The sequence below is a fragment of the Aplysia californica genome, unplaced genomic scaffold (assembly GCF_000002075.1).
Source record: "Aplysia californica isolate F4 #8 unplaced genomic scaffold, AplCal3.0 scaffold00098, whole genome shotgun sequence".
NCBI lineage: Eukaryota > Metazoa > Mollusca > Gastropoda > Aplysiida > Aplysiidae > Aplysia > Aplysia californica.
In genome coordinates, this window is record NW_004797368.1 from 554,633 (window position 1) to 572,132 (window position 17,500).

The 17,500-nt window shown below is 40.5% G+C and overlaps 1 protein-coding gene across 2 annotated transcripts in view; it reads right to left on the reverse strand.

Moving 5' to 3' along the window:
• Positions 1 to 23: 23 nt before the first annotated feature.
• LOC101861029 (DENN domain-containing protein 1B) overlaps positions 24 to 17,500 on the reverse strand; it is a 40,724-nt gene continuing 23,247 nt past the window's right edge. Inside the window, exons 17-23 of one of the 2 annotated variants that reach the window (XM_005095205.3) lie at positions 10,652 to 10,693; positions 10,086 to 10,193; positions 8,785 to 8,852; positions 7,864 to 8,005; positions 7,454 to 7,553; positions 6,144 to 6,242; positions 24 to 5,019 (exon numbers count right to left, since the gene is read on the reverse strand). In XM_005095205.3, coding sequence (XP_005095262.2) covers positions 3,452 to 5,019; positions 6,144 to 6,242; positions 7,454 to 7,553; positions 7,864 to 8,005; positions 8,785 to 8,852; positions 10,086 to 10,193; positions 10,652 to 10,693 — 2,127 coding nt within the window. In that variant the 3' untranslated portion in view covers positions 24 to 3,451. Of the gene's footprint in view, positions 5,020 to 6,143; positions 6,243 to 7,453; positions 7,554 to 7,863; positions 8,006 to 8,784; positions 8,853 to 10,085; positions 10,194 to 10,651; positions 10,694 to 12,940; positions 12,983 to 17,500 lie in introns of both variants that reach the window. The other variant, XM_013080756.2, reaches the window with a different exon arrangement.

Genomic DNA, 17,500 nt, shown 5'->3' on the forward strand with positions numbered 1-17,500 from the left:
CTTCTTCTTCTTCCTAATCTTTACAAAAGCGAAGGCCAGTACCAGTTTTACAATCCTTTCAACACATTGCAGACAACTTCAAAAACAGGTGAAACCTTTACCCCAACCTTCTCCAAAACTCCCGACTCACAACTCATAAGTAAAAAAAAACAACACCCAGCTGGACCATGACATAGCATATGTGTCATGACTAGTGGGAAGCCACACGAGTAACCATCAATGACAGTGTGAGTATTGATGCCAGGTCTTGAGTATGCACATATACACAAATACAGCACATCAATGAAGTCAACTTGTGACAGCTTTTTATAACAAAAACTCAACACTTTGATATATATATATCTATCTATCTTGTTATTCAATACACTACAGCAATGTAGCCACTGTACTCTTTAAGATTTTTGTTAAATTCAGTCAACACATTGCAGCTATAAAGCCGGGGTACTCTTCAGGATTTATTACATTTAGCAACACACTACTCATATGTGGTGGAATCAGGCGCTCATCAATTTTGGGGCATGTGGAGTTTTTGGTATTATCTGAAAGCTGATTTATTAGCCTTGCTTTCAATGAAATAAATGTTCATTTACCTTGAATAGAACTCAAGATATTTGCCATTGAAGGAAGTAAAGTCGCCTGGTTTCAGTGGCGAAATTAGCATGTAATTAGCCGCCAGAGTTTGGTAACTCCAATAGCTAAAGCGTCAGTGAAAACAGAAAAATGACATATTTTGTGGCTTTAATGAACATTTTTCAGTAAAATCCACATGGAAATGTGTTTTAATATGGACATAAAAGAGGTAGAGACAAAAAATAAAAATTCGATACAAATTTCTAAACTGGTGAGAAAATTCCTGTTTCTCTGATTTCCGTATTTTGACGAGCGCCTGATTTCACGACGCTGCTTCACGTATGTAACTGCAATTACTTTTTTGCATTTATTACATAAGTCAAAACATTTAGATTTGTAGCCATGGAGCTCTTCAGGATTAATTACAATTAGCCATCATATTACAGCTACGTAGCCACAGAAGGCTAGCCGGCTAGTTTTCAGGATTTATATATAATCTCTTCAACACGTTACAGCTGTGTAGCCTTTGTAAACTCTTCAGGATTTCTAACATTCAACCAACACATTACAGCTATGTCACTGCAGTACTCATCAAGATATTCAGTCAGCACATTACAGCCACAGTATTATTCAGGATTTGTTAATAGTGGTCAACACATTACACTTGTGGCTGTGGAAACCAGAATCCCCCATGGATCATATTTAGCCAGATAATTCTTAAAACTTACTGACACAACAGTAAAAAGACATTAAACAATGGCTCTAATGGATAATGACAAAAAGAATGCTGATAACTCAGACGCAAACTCGCCCCCCCCCCAATCAGTAGTCAAGGACAAGGACTGCGAAAGCAAAAATATATGAATTGTTGTATAAAACCCTTCAACACCAGAGAAATAGAAATGATATACCTATAGAAATGCCCTTTTTCTGAAGTACACCAGGCCTTTGATCAGTTTGGAGAAAAAAGAAATGCATAGGTGGAATAATCGTCAGTAAGTGCCAGGAAACAAAGAAAGACGAGACAGATGAATAAATTGATAGAAAAATAGTTAAGAAGTACAAATAACAGAGGTTGGCAGTTGAAGAGTTATAAATGGACAGTGCTCTGTGTTTGGATAAAAGGTGAGCAAACAGTCCTAGACTATTCTCCCCCCCCTCCCATATTTGTAAACCCGCAAGGCTCTGTGAGGATTTTAAGCCATGAAAAGGACCAGGCCTCCCAGTATCTATCCTTAATGATTACTTCTCACCGAGAATATATCCCCCCGCCAATGCTCAAAATGATTGTCAGCACTGTGTGTATGAGCAATGGTTTTTGCAATGGACAGCTCAACATGAAGAACACAGGAACAACATCCCGCCCCCCCATAAAAACAACCCCAAAACGAAAAACCAAAAAAAAAGACTCAAACAAAAACCCAAGCCAGAACCATTCAAACCAAATCAAAATGACAATGTAAATTACGACAACTGCCCTGACAGGAAAATGTGCCGTGACAACCTTGCAGAGCCAAATAAAAATATACCATTCAATATTATTGTAAAACTGTACCATTTTCCCCTGAACCATTGGCATTATATTACATTGCATGCTATTAATTCCCAGTGTATATACATTACATTTCTTTCAAAACCAAAGACTTCAGCAGAGGCCGAAGAAGAACACAATCGTGTTTGTAAAGCAATTTGACTAACACAAGCTTAGAGCTCTTTCTTTACAGCAAATATCACCTGTTTGCGTATACAACGATATGACATAACGCATTCCTCCCTCTCTCTCCATATTTATGTTTATGTATATATACACACATATTTAATTTGCCATATATATATTCACCTACAATACGAACGATTTTTCTGAAAAATAGGTCCAAAAGTATATGCATCTCACTTTTCGCGCGACACGGAGTCAGGATCGGGCCCAAACAAAGAAAGAGTAATGCTGAACAAGATTTTCCATTTAACAATTAAAAATCTGGTTTAAAACACATCATGACATCTCGCTTGAAAAAACTGTCAGCCCCTTCTAATGGATTAAATCAGTCTCGGTGCAACAACCATCTTTAAAGACAAGACACTTTGATGCCTGACTAGTACTTCATTCCAGGCATGTTGAGCTGCCTCCAGCATGTCAGAAATTAACCTTGAATTATACAAGCGACCTAAAAAAATGGGTGTTTTGGAGTTTAAGCATTACACATCCCCCCCCTCCATGTTGTATACAAGATTGTATTATAGGCGAGTATCTATGGTATATAAGTTAAACATGAAACTTTTTTTTTGGAGAAATGCATGATACTCTCCTACTTAAGCCAGACACAATTTATTCTTTTCCACACACTGGCACTCATCACAAGTTTTTGGCCGAGGTTTGAGTCTGTTTTGACACTCATTAGGAGAATATCTAGCCGCTGACTGAACACCCGTCTAAACAAACACACTTGTCACATTTCACCGAGTCTAAAAAAAAGAAGTTTAAAACAGGGACACATTTCTTTTATCTGGAACTCCACAAAAACAGAACCCTAAAAAAATGTTGATCATCCACAAAATGTCTCCATATTGAAAGAGATAGTTTTCGACTGGGTTGCTGTCTGGAATGTTAGTAAGAATTCCCTCTGCCACAGAACAGCCTGTTTCTACCACTATCAATAGGACATGAACAGGAACATTCTCTTTCCAGACTCTCTCATCAGTTTTCACCAGAAACAAATAAGTTAAACACCCAACACTCTCTTTATGTGTTTGTTTTTCAGATTCCTATGTATTCAAGAGTCATCCATTCATCAGTCTGAGGGCGTTCAAATTGTATGCTATTCTTGTCAAATGAAATAAATAATTTGTACACCTAATTGACTATTTTGGGGTATTTTTCCACTTAATCAAAAGTCGTCCACTTTTGAGGTTGTGGGGGCCGCGCGGGAGGGGCCCTGGTGTTTGCTGTAGTTCTCTGTGGAGAAGCAGATGCCAAGTCTTTCTGCTGCGCATTACCCTGAGCAGCTGCGGAAGTACTTCCGAAGCCTGGCAAGAACTCGCTGAACAGATTGTCCGGCAGTTTGTTGACACCCCCAGGGTTTGCCATCGTTCTCGCAGGGGAGGAGGAAGCGCTCCCTTGACCCGAGTTCAACTGTCGAGGTGCTCCCGAGTTAGTTCCCGTACCAGACGCTGGTGACTGCACGTGGCGGAATCCTCCGGAATAAAATGGCGAGCCGCTGGAAGGAGCTGGGGCAGACCCCGTCCGTGGTGCTGTTTGTGCCATGTTACCCATCGTTGACGGCGCGTGACTGGAGGAATAGGGAGAATAGCTTGTCCTACTAGAGACCCTATTGGACATGGAAACTGCTGGCACTTGGCCGGTTGGTTGTAACGGCACTGGCTGGGCCGTTGGTTTAAGAGGTTGCTGGCCCATTACAGGCTGTAGGGGCAGTTGACCTGTCTGTTGAAAGGGTTTATTGTGCGGAGCTGGTTGTGTCTGGCGGAAGGTTCCTGCCTGGGGACCAGGGACGCTCTGACTTAAAGGGTTGTTTTGGATTCTTGAGCTTTGATACTGTGCAGGGACCATGTGCCCTGACATATGTGCAGGTGCCCCAGAATTTCCCGCCCACTGCGAAGTACTCATGCTCTGTGTCGGTCGAAACTGGCTGGGTTGTTGGAAGCGATATCCTGGTTGTGGCGCATTGACTGGCAGCACAATGGTTGGGGCTTTGGGCAGTGAGGCTAGTGACCACTCATGCATGAGGAGATCCGAACTCTGACGTCGCGGCGAGTGGCTGGCCAGAGGGTCCGAGGCCTTCGGGCTGGTCGTTGTTGTTGCCACAGTTAATGCTGTCGTAGCCGCCGCCGAGGACGCCGGTGTGGCTGAGAGAGATATCCCGGCCAGATCAGACAGCGGGTCAAAACTAGACATTTGATGGTCAGTGGAACCTTCGCGGTTGTCCGGTGACTTATCTTCACGATAGCCTGGCCGCAACGGTACCCCTACACTCTCCCGTCGGAAGGCCTTCGTGCGTGACAGAGAGCTGCGAGACCCTACATTTCTCTGCAGGGGCTGCCCGCCTTCGATACCATCAGTCTCAAGTGAAGACTCCTGCGGGCTGGTCGCACTTGGAGACTTCGCTCCTGCTAACGGATCAAAGATGTCTGAATCAGTTGCATCAGACTCGCTAGACTCGAACCTAATCAAAGGGGCATCTTGCACAGTGGCGGTGGTGACTGGCAGTGAGGGCTCTGCAGTGGTAGCTCTCATGCTAGCGGTGCGCGGCAGAGGTTTGGGGACGGTGGCAGACTGCGGCTGTACCGCTGTGCGGGACGCCCCCATATTAGGTGTGGCCATGGGGCTCACGTTTGGACTAGCACGATTGCTCCTCTTACCACGAGGGGGCGCCACTGGTGTTGTGCTGGAGCTGGGCGAAGGGCGGGGTCGGGACAGGATGAGTTTATCTCCCCCTGATGATACAACAAACAAACAGGTCTTGTCTTATTGCTTGCAGCAAATTCCAAACATTGATAAAACAACACATTGGCTCTTTAGTCTGTCATTAATTTTGCTCCCCCCCCCCCCCCTAAAAAAACATTTTTTAAATGAAAAGACAAGCCTTAATACATTGTTATTTCCCTTTCTGCCATTTGAACCCTCATAGTTCATCAGTTAACATCACTTAATTTAAAAATGATTCAATCTCTTATAACTGAAGACCATCTCCATAAAATGTATCTCATCTTATCTTATCCCCTAAAGCATAAGTTTGGTACAACTGTAGGCAGAGCTGCCATCATTTATAAAAGTACAGTATTTGCAATTTTTACAATTTTACAGGAGAACCAAAAAAAAATGAATGTTGTTACCAAGAAAGCAACTCTCTGCAAACATCCTACATCAGTATTTTTAAGAATATATTTTTGATAATAACTTCCTTATTATCTTTAAAACAAATATGTCACGACGCAGTGGAATCAGGCGCTTGTCAATTTTCGGGCATGTGGAGTTATCGATATCATTTGATAGCTTATTCAACTGCCTTGCTTTCACCAAAAAAAACCCACCCATCTATCTTGAATAGAAGTCTAGATATTTGTGATTGAAGGAGGTGGGGTCGCCTGATTTCAGTGGTAAAATTTGCGAGAAAATGGCCGACAAAGTTTGGCAAATTCAATAGCTTGAGAGTCCTAGAAAACAGATACATCATATATTTTGTGCCTTTGATCAATGTTTTTCAATAAAATTCACAAGGAAATGTGTTTCTACATGGACATAAAGGGTGTTGAGCGAAAAAACAAAAATTCAATAAAAATTGCCAAAATGGAGGAAAAATGCCTGATTCTTCAATTTCATTATTATGACGAGCACCTGATTTCACCACGTTGCCTCACAAATTTTTTTTTCTCGGTTTTCCAGTAAAATTATTGAGGGATCAAAAACAACTGTGTTGATGCAGTCAAAGTCTCATTTTCCTCAAATATCTGATCTCAACACAGACTTTGTCAGACGACAAGGCATTCAACTTATTCCATATACAGAAGAGCTTCGAATCCCCCCAAAACAAAACAAGAAAAGGAGCCCAAATGCACACCTGAGGAAGAAGAGCCGGGCTTGTTGGAGACAACGGTCACCATGGTGATATCCACAGGAATCTCGGAGCCCTCCTCCCCGTCAGGGCTGACCACCAGGCCTGGGGAGACAAATCCCGAGGTAAAACCACTAACCACAGGAGTGGGACATGGAGAAAATAATAAATAATTAAATAACATTTTATCTCTCCAGGGACAAAGAAGAATATTGTCACAATTACGGTGCGGTGAGAAGAGTCCTATTTTATCCTACAGCCATACCTACATAGGATAAGCTTTACCCAAGATGACTCGCAGCCGAGATGTGGTGTCAGTCCCGACGACTTATGACACACACTATTCGAGCGCCCGCACAGAGACGAGTGCCGCAAGCCACTGCTGCAAGACAATATCGCGCCCCCACCAAAGGTGCTATGGACCAAACCCAATGAGGTCGTCACATATCTGACTGCATGCGGCAGGCCCGTCGCCCTCTGGAGGAGGAGGAGGAAAAGAAGAAGAAGAAAAATTTTTAACCTCCAGTAGAACAACAGAAGTTGTGTATGTTTTTCTTTGTTCGTTTGTGCAAGGGGAAGAAAATCCACATGACAAGGCCCATTTAGTACAGTGGAAAAGTAAGATAGAGAGGAGACAGATTGAACCTCAAATCACAGTCTGGTGAGTTTGGAGTTTAGTTTGAGTAAAAAGAAAATGTTGACACGATGCTGGGAAAAAAGCAAACTGACAGGACATGAAAAAGAAAAAGAAGCAAGACATACAAGTGGCACACAAGGAAGTTCAAGTGCATGGGCCCTGAAGACTCTGGGAACCAGGGCTTGGACCATCCACTCACAGTTGGAATACAGCTCTTGTTAACAAAAACCATTAACAAGGGTTAACGGCAGAGAGGTATTGTCCACATGACATTTAACCTTTTAACCCTTTTAGCCCCGACCTGAGGCTACTGTGCCCCTCTTCCTGAACGATATATTACTCTGATACATATCATTGTCAGAATCACATTCCATATTCCACTCAGGGTAGTCTTCGCTATTACCACTACTAATTCAGAAAGATCTCCAAAATAATCAATAACATCCTGTATAGAGAACACAGTTTTCTGTGTGAACATTTTGTCCTAGACAGGCTGGATTGGGAACAGGGTCTCGCTCACCGGTGTACTGGAGGCTCACCATACAGACATTTTACGTGCCAGTGGCTAGGGCTCAAAAGGTTATAAAAATGTTGAGAGAGCAAACTACAACAAAACTCCCACCAATCACTGGTGATCCAAATATCACACAAGCAAATCTCTCAAACACACAAGTCTAACCTTCCCCCTCCTCCGAGCTGTGAAGACTGTCAAATGGGATGTTGCCGCTGTCGTCGTCTTCTCCCGAGTCGCTGCTAACAGAGGACGAACCGCTTGAGTCCTGGAAAGAGAAAACCAACAATTCATAATTTACCCAATTGTATTTTCAAACACAAATGTAGTTTATTTATTTCGCTTAGTCAAATAATAAAAACAACCATAAAAAAGTGGATGGTAGGAAGCGCGTTAAATTTAAATAATATCTACATTTTGAACCTGGAGCAAAGACACTACAGACAAAGAATTGTGACTGATGTCCATTTTCAGAATCTTTTCTAAAATTGTTATGATCCCATAAAACACTTCCCTTTGTGGACGACCACCTCCCTCCCCCTTCCCCTCAAGCTCCCCCCCTCCACCCGGCCACTCACCCGTCTGGGCAGCATCTCTGCACTGGCTGACCTCATCATGGCGGCCTGGATGTCGTCATCATTCATGAGTGTCATGTCCACCTTGTGGTAGCTCAGCCTCATGTCGTCCAAGCTGTCCTCTGACGTTAGCTTGGACTTTGGCCTGGAGTGACACACGTGCACACGTCAAAGTGTATCGAGAAAATAGAAATGTATCACCACGATAACAGCCACTCTGTGTTGGTTACTTTGAGTAAAGATAAGCATACTGACACGTGGTAGCAAATTTAGCAAGACGTGTGAGGCAGCGTGTCCACGGGAAGGGAGTACATTTCACGCATTTGCTATGATCTGAGAAAAATCTGAGAAAAATGAAGTGTTGTCATTGTACACTTCTTCGTTCAAACAGTTCATGTTTGTGAGGAGTTTCACGTTTCACTACTTGGTTGCATTAAGTTCCAGCAATGAGTGTTGAAATTGTATAATTTAGCATAATTCCCTTTATGAGGATTTTTGGTTTATCTATCAATTTTCTCTTTATTTTTGGTTAAGGTTGAAAGTTGTATTGACAATATTATAATCAAACAAGTATTTGGTTGTGTTTTCTTTTTGTCTAAAAAAGTTATTCCTGTTCAATTGTTACCGAATTATGCGCTTTAAAACATATACAATTTATTTTGGGACACCCTGAATACAGTACTGTGCCACCCCTCTCCCCAAGTACACAGTACAGACTCTCCCCCCCTCTCCCCTCCGGCACTGAATAAGGATCAAACCCTTGAGGTTTGAGGCACCTCCCAATCTTCAGTCCGTGAATGTTTGTGCAATGCCACGAAGCCTCCAGAGGAAATAGCAAATGCGAAGCTGAATAAATCTACTAAACCTGTGTCCCCCCCCCCCCCCCTTGAAGCACCAGGTCACTACTGAGACACAGACACTCACCTGCTCACACTCTCCTGCCGGGCAGTCGCTGGCTTGGTCTGGCTCTGGGGCGGTGGAGGACGAGGAGGCTGAGGACATATTTATGCGCTTCATCAGCCGAGCTATCGTATTGTCGGTGTGTTTTTATATAACCTTATAAACCCAAGCACACACCTGGTGTGCACTACTTTTACCCTTCAGCGAACCAAATGCAGCTAAGTTTATATGTGCACACATCCGGTTGGCTCAGATCACAAGACAATATTTGAGAAAGGGATCAAGTTTGCTTTTGAGCAAAGACAAAATAGAAGGCCGCAAATCTCAAATAAGTATAAGGAATGCCGTGTCCAGAAAGAGAGAAATTTAGGTTACATTACAACGGCATGTACAACACATACATAAAATAACATAAAAGCTATATCTAAGTAACATAAAACACAACATCACACAAATACAGACAATTCAACTAACACACAATTGATGGGTGCATCGCCCTATTTTTTCAGCTAGTGTCGACATGATACAATACATCTCAGTGACCAACCACCAGCCTACATGCCAAATCCCCAATATATCACTACCTTGGAATTACAAGGTTCTATCTGACATTTTTTGCCATTCTCAGTTACAACAACTATGAGGTCAGAAACCAAATGTTCTATCTGCTCTATCAAAATCGTAAGATAATTCAAAGTCGTTATCAATATATTCAAAGAATTGCATTTGAAAAAGCTTGACATGTTGTGAAGCTCAAATTTTTTAACGTCTAATTTCTCAAAACCAGGTACTGAGCAGATAGAATTCTTAGGTAGCGATATGCCTGTCAATACAGCAAGCCGGAGCTCACAAACTACTCGCAACAGTAGCCTCCTGGGGGGGTATATTAGAGGTCGGACTGAGTCACTTTTGATAGCCAGGTACAGCGCCTTCATCTCAGCCTTCCCAGGCTTTTACGACACAATCATGGTCTGACATTGAAAGAGTTTTATGGCACTTGAAAAATAAAAGCTAATATAAGTGCCGAAGATAAGAGGTGTTACAAGAGAGTAACAAACACAAACACAAAAAGAGGAGAGATCAGGACAATAGATGTCTGACAGGAAAGAAGGAGCCGACCACACCAGAGCACCCGCCAAACACCCGCTGGTCAGACAGCGCAGGGAAAAAAGCAAGATAGTAACCACAGAGGGGGAGAGCAAAGACTGGAGACCTTAGTGGCATCCTCCACACACTTCTTCCCACATGTCCACCTCACAGGCACAACTGATGTGCCAAAACCCACCACCATTCACCGAGAAACTGACCACCCATTCCACACTTACCGGCCCCAGACTTGAGTCAGAACTGGACGACTGGCGGATTGACTGTCTGCTGTGAACAATGCCTCCTGAGGCTTGGAATGTGCTACGCTTTTCATCATTATCTGTCATCTAAAAGAAAAGAAGGTAATTTTGTTTGATTGTCAGAGTAAAGAGAAGCACATTGACACAATAACGTCCGTTTAGCGCAAAGAGAAGGTAAAACAGACAAAAGCAAACAGAGGAAATCTATCTATCTAACTGTCTGTCTGTGAGTGTCTATGTGTGTGTGTGTCTGTCTGTCTATCTATCTATCATTAACCTATCTATATATCTATATATATATATACACACACACACACAATATATATATATATATATATATATATATATATATATATATATATACACACACATACATACATTTACTCCAATGTCATCCCTATAGCATGGAAAAATAACGAGCAAGTTAATAATTCTAACAAATGCTATCTTTAGTGGACACAAAAAAACACAATTCCTCTTTTACCTTTCTTAACAGTTATTCATTATGACCCAATAATAAAACAAAACGTTAACTTATCCTTTACCGCAGAAATCTTCGCCATTGCTTTCTTGCCCTGATGCTTGACCTGTAGAGCCAGAGAAAAATACACGAATAAATAAATCATTCATCGTATAAAACAACAGCCCACCAACACACAGATAAGTACACATTCCAGGAAAGAGGATTAATGAACAGAGATCAATACTTCTGAATACAATTAGGAAAACCAATGCTACTTATAGACAAAATATGATAGTATATCATGCAAATGAGCATTTTTAACACATGTTAAGATATAAGATATTTGTGATCATTCACAAGAATATTTATCTAGGTTCTTCACATCAGTAGAATATAATAGTTAGTAAAACGTGCAAGGTTAACTTCACAGACAAACTCAACGAAGTAAAGAGTTAGCTCAAACAGTGTTATAATGTTAAAAACTACTCCATTTCAATTTCAGATTTAAAAGACCTTTGGCTTTACAGTGAAAATTTGAAATATTTATCTTTAAAAAGCATAGGACTTTAAGGCTAAGGAAGAAGGAAGGGGGACAGGGGCTACCTCACATGGAATAGCAGAGTTTCATACATTATCTCAAGGAGAGTTGTAAAGCCAGAATCATAAAGATAATCTTTCTACCTTTTTGGCATGACATTAAAAGGTACAGTACCATTTCAAATGAAACTTTTGTTAATAAATGATTCAGTAACTCATCCAAACCAAAGTTATCGTAGCTGGGGAAAAAATGTGACATGTTCAAAAAGGCTCCAAGTTCACAGTAAGTGCCATACAAAAGTGCCACTTGTGACAGCCAGAGAGCATCATGACGTCCTGACACACAGCATGACAGCTGTCACGCATGTTAACACCAGGAAAGGAAGCCATAGATTCGAGCTTCTTGTAATTTGAGTAAAGAGAAGCAAATACGTACCACTAAGAACAAAGATAGAAAGATACAAAAGAAGTCTCTTACCATCTAGAATAAAACTACTGTTGGAATAAACATCAATGTACTGTTTCGAATATTTACATGAAACTATATTATAACTGTAAAGGTCTCGTGAAAAATGTCTACATGTGGTTGAATAATGCATCTGATGTTATATGTCCATTATTATTGTCAGCTTTACTTTTCTCTTCATACTGGATTTTAATGAGAGTAATATGTAATTTAATTTCTATGTATACCTGCATGTGTTTTTATAGTCCTATATAGCCAAGAAAAAATTTATCTCCGGGACAATAAAGTATTGTATCTTATCTTATCTAACCTTATATTGCCACGATAATGGTCATTTAGGGCCAGGACAAAATCAAGGCCAATAGACAGAAATAATAATAGATGGACAATGAGAGTAAAGAAGACTGGATGTGTAATTTTATGATTCTTAAGTTGAGAGGGTGGAATAGAACAACAGAGAAACAAAACAGACCTACACATGAAAGGACATTCTACAGAACACAACGGAGAAACAAAACAGACCTACATATGAAAGGACATTCTACAGAACAGAACGGAGAATCAAAACAGACTTTCACATGAAAGGACATTCTATATAATCAGAGTTCACAGCATTATCACATGGGTAGTGGGCCAACATGGAAAATGGGTTTGGGGAATGGGAGGGGGAGCGGAAGCGGGAAGAAAGCGGTGTAAGGGTGAGTGGGAGTACACAAGGCTAACAGAAATCTGTTGATTGTATGATTAACGTACACATTGTAACTCCCTGTCCACATAAGTTTTACCATTTTAGGAGGAGAGCTGCTACAACCATTTTTACTATCAGGGCCAAACTGGGTTATGTGGAATGCAGTATACAAAACAGAGACACTCTATAAAATAGACTTCCCTGCGAGAGAATCGAACTCCTGTAACGTGTGTGAGTATCAGAGAAGAGTTTAACAATAAACCACAGACACTGGTGGTCAACCAGAGGTCCGACAATTGTACTCAAATAATATAATTGTTTACCCTGCCAATTTCCATCAAATTAAACATTTTTTTGGGTCCTATTGATCAAATCAAAAGCTTTCATGGAAACAAATGATCATGATGAAGGCAGACCATGGCCATAGCCACCAGTAAGGAGGCAAGACTTGACTTTGAGCAAAGACCAGCACATCCACCTTAATGGTCATTCATCACAGTGAAAAATACATACATTTACTCCAATGTCATCCCTATAGCATGGAAAAATAACGAGCAAGTTAATAATTCTAACAAATGCTATCTTTAGTGGACACAAAAAAACACAATTCCTCTTTTACCTTTCTTAACAGTTATTCATTATGACCCAATAATAAAACAAAACGTTAACTTATCCTTTACCGCAGAAATCTTCGCCATTGCTTTCTTGCCCTGATGCTTGACCTGTAGAGCCAGAGAAAAATACACGAATAAATAAATCATTCATCGTATAAAACAACAGCCCACCAACACACAGATAAGTACACATTCCAGGAAAGAGGATTAATGAACAGAGATCAATACTTCTGAATACAATTAGGAAAACCAATGCTACTTATAGACAAAATATGATAGTATATCATGCAAATGAGCATTTTTAACACATGTTAAGATATAAGATATTTGTGATCATTCACAAGAATATTTATCTAGGTTCTTCACATAAGTAGAATATAATAGTTAGTAAAACGTGCAAGGTTAACTTCACAGACAAACTCAACGAAGTAAAGAGTTAGCTCAAACAGTGTTATAATGTTAAAAACTACTCCATTTCAATTTCAGATTTAAAAGACCTTTGGCTTTACAGTGAAAATTTGAAATATTTATCTTTAAAAAGCATAGGACTTTAAGGCTAAGGAAGAAGGAAGGGGGACAGGGGCTACCTCATATGGAATAGCAGAGTTTCATACATTATCTCAAGGAGAGTTGTAAAGCCAGAATCATAAAGATAATCTTTCTACCTTTTTGGCATGACATTAAAAGGTACAGTACCATTTCAAATGAAACTTTTGTAAATAAATGATTCAGTAACTCATCCAAACCAAAGTTATCGTAGCTGGGGAAAAAATGTGACATGTTCAAAAAGGCTCCAAGTTCACAGTAAGTGCCATACAAAAGTGCCACTTGTGACAGCCAGAGAGCATCATGACGTCCTGACACACAGCATGACAGCTGTCACGCATGTTAACACCAGGAAAGGAAGCCATAGATTCGAGCTTCTTGTAATTTGAGTAAAGAGAAGCAAATACGTACCACTAAGAACAAAGATAGAAAGATACAAAAGAAGTCTCTTACCATCTAGAATAAAACTACTGTTGGAATAAACATCAATGTACTGTTTCCAACATTTACATGAAACTATATTATAACTGTAAAGGTCTCGTGAAAAATGTCTACATGTGGTTGAATAATGCATCTGATGTGATATGTCGATTATTATTGTCAGCTTTACTTTTCTCTTCATACTTAATTTTAATGAGAGTAATATGTAATTTAATTTCTATGTATACCTGCATGTGTTTTTATAGTCCTATATAGCCAAGAAAAAATTTATCTCCGGGACAATAAAGTATTGTATCTTATCTTATCTAACCTTATATTGCCACGATAATGGTCATTTAGGGCCAGGACAAAACCAAGGCCAATAGACAGAAATAATAATAGATGGACAATGAGAGTAAAGAAGACTGGATGTGTAATTTTATGATTCTTAAGTTGAGAGGGTGGAATAGAACAACAGAGAAACAAAACAGACCTACACATGAAAGGACATTCTACAGAACACAACGGAGAAACAAAACAGACCTACATATGAAAGGACATTCTACAGAACAGAACGGAGAATCAAAACAGACTTTCACATGAAAGGACATTCTATATAATCAGAGGTCACAGCATTATCACATGGGTAGTGGGCCAACATGGAAAATGGGTTTGGGGAATGGGAGGGGGAGCGGAAGCGGGAAGAGAGCGGTGTAAGGGTGAGTGGGAGTACACAAGGCTAACAGAAATCTGTTGATTGTATGATTAACGTACACATTGTAACTCCCTGTCGACATAAGTTTGACCATTTTAGGAGGAGAGCTGCTACAACCATTTTTACTATCAGGGCCAAACTGGGTTATGTGGAATGCAGCATACAAAACAGAGATACTCTATAAAATAGACTTCCCTGCGAGAGAATCGAACTCCTGTAACGTGTGTGAGTATCAGAGAAGAGTTTAACAATAAACCACAGACACTGGTGGTCAACCAGAGGTCCGACAATTGTACTCAAATAATATAATTGTTTACCCTGCCAATTTCCATCAAATTAAACATTTTTTTTGGTCCTATTGATCAAATCAAAAGCTTTCATGGAAACAAATGATCATGATGAAGGCAGACCATGGCCATAGCCACCAGTAAGGAGGCAAGACTTGACTTTGAGCAAAGACCAGCACATCCACCTTAATGGTCATTCATCACAGTGAAAAAGTATGAGAGACAGACAGATGCAAGATATTATTGATCTCCACAAAAATAATTTTTTTGCGGAAAGGTGAATATAAATACACACATGTCAACACACACACACAACCACACACACACATACACACACAAACACACATACTCTCACCCTCTCTCTTACACAAACACACAAAAACACACATACTCTCACCCTCTCTCTCACACACACACACACACAAACCCCCCCCAAAACCCCCCCCCCCCCACACATACATCCACATACATGGACGCATACACATAAATAGTCAATGGAAGGATGTACAAAAGGGTGTTATTCTGCCACACCTACAGTGACTGAATAGCTCGGAAACAACAGAGGAACAAGAAAAGAAGTAAGATTTACCAGGGGTGCCCTCCACTCCCGGACACCAGATTGAGAAGACATTTATTAATTACACAGAAAACCTGACCTCAAGCCCATACTTCCAATGTGGGTCAAGGTCGTAACCAAGCCATGAACACCACACAAGGGATATGTGCCCTAAGCTGACAAAATACCTTTTTCCAATTAAAAAAAAAAATTCCTGAATCGATAACCTGATCAGTTACCCTACTAGATCTAGTGTGAAATTTTCAAATAATAATTTAACAAGAATTCAAATTTCGGGAAAACTCCTTTTTCAAATGCTTACGCTGACAAAGCTTCTTTTTATCTCAAAACTGCTGTGAATAAAAGAAAGCATTTTGTCAAGATGCGGAAGATATCATCACTATGAGTCCCGATAGAATTATGATGAAAGATTTGGGGGAACATTAGAGCCACAATGACATACAAACTAGCATCAAAGCTTCATTCACAAACAGTTTGACGATACAAACAAGAATCACACACCCATAATGACACACAGACTGGTATCAAAGCTACAATGACATACAAACTGGAACCACACACCCATAATGACACACAGACTGGCTTAAAAGCTACAATGACATACAGACTGGAATCACACACCCATAATGACACACAGACTGGAATCACACACCCATAATGACACACAGACTGGAATCACACACCCATAATGACACACAGACTGGCATCAAAGCTACAATGATATACAGACTGGAATCACACACCCATAATGACACACAGACTGGAATCACACACCCATAATGACACACAGACTGGAATCACACACCCATAATGACACACAGACTGGAATCACACACCCATAATGACACAAACACTGGCTTAAAAGTCACAATGACACACAGACTGGAATCACACACCCATAATGACACACAGACTGGAATCACACACCCATAATGACACACAGACTGGAATCACACACCCATAATGACACACAGACTGGCTTAAAAGTCACAATGACACACAGACTGGCTTAAAAGTCACAATGACACACAGACTAGCATCAAAGCCACAATGACAAACAGATTGGCATCATAACTACACTGACATACAGACTGGTTTAGTTTTAGATTAAGAAAGAAGTTTACAGCACTTGCAGCACAATGAGCTCATATAAGAGCCGAAGATTAGAAGTAACAAACACAACAAAGAGATGGAGGAAAGATAAGGACGATAGGTGTTTGGTAGGCAAGAAGGAACAAACACAAAAAAGAGATGGAGGGGAGATAAGGACGATAGGTGTTTGGTAGGCAAGAAGGAACAAACCACAACAAAGCACCCACCCACCAACCACCCACACATACATACAGATTGGCATCACACCCACAGTGACTTACAGACTGGTGTAATGCAATAGCATACTGTAAAACATCTGTGAATGGTTGGAGGATGCCATTGTTAGGACTTACAGTACCAGTATCTGCCCATGGTTGGAGGAAGCCATTGTGTTGGCCTTTACAGTAAGACCAGCTGCCCACCGTTGGAGGAACTATTGAATAGCTGAGGATACTTTTTTAGGGGCGGTGTGACTTATCTTGTATATAAAATCTCTGATTTATTATAACACCATCGACATGACACTATCCTATAATTACAAAGTTCTACCTGCTCAGTATCTACTTTTGAGAAATTTGACATTAAAAAATTTTGAGTTTCACAACAGGTCAAGCCTTTTCGGATGCAATTTTTTGAATATTTTGATGACAAGTCCGAATAATCTTACGATCTTGACAGAGCAGATAGAACGTAGGTTTCGGTCCTCATAGTCTTAGTTACTCAAAACGGACAAAAATGTTAGACAGAACTTTGCAATCCTATGGTAGCGATGTACTATTAATAAAACAAGTCTGTGGTTGGCACACAGTAAGGCAAGGTGCAATAAAGTGCACTATGGTGCATACACAGGCTATAGACTTGTATACTAACATCCAAGACTGAGCACTCCGGAGACACCCACGTTCACTACGGAGTGCACCAATTGACTCTACTTTCTACATTGAACAAAAGAAAGGGCAAGGATGGAAATATTGAGTTTTAGTAAGAGT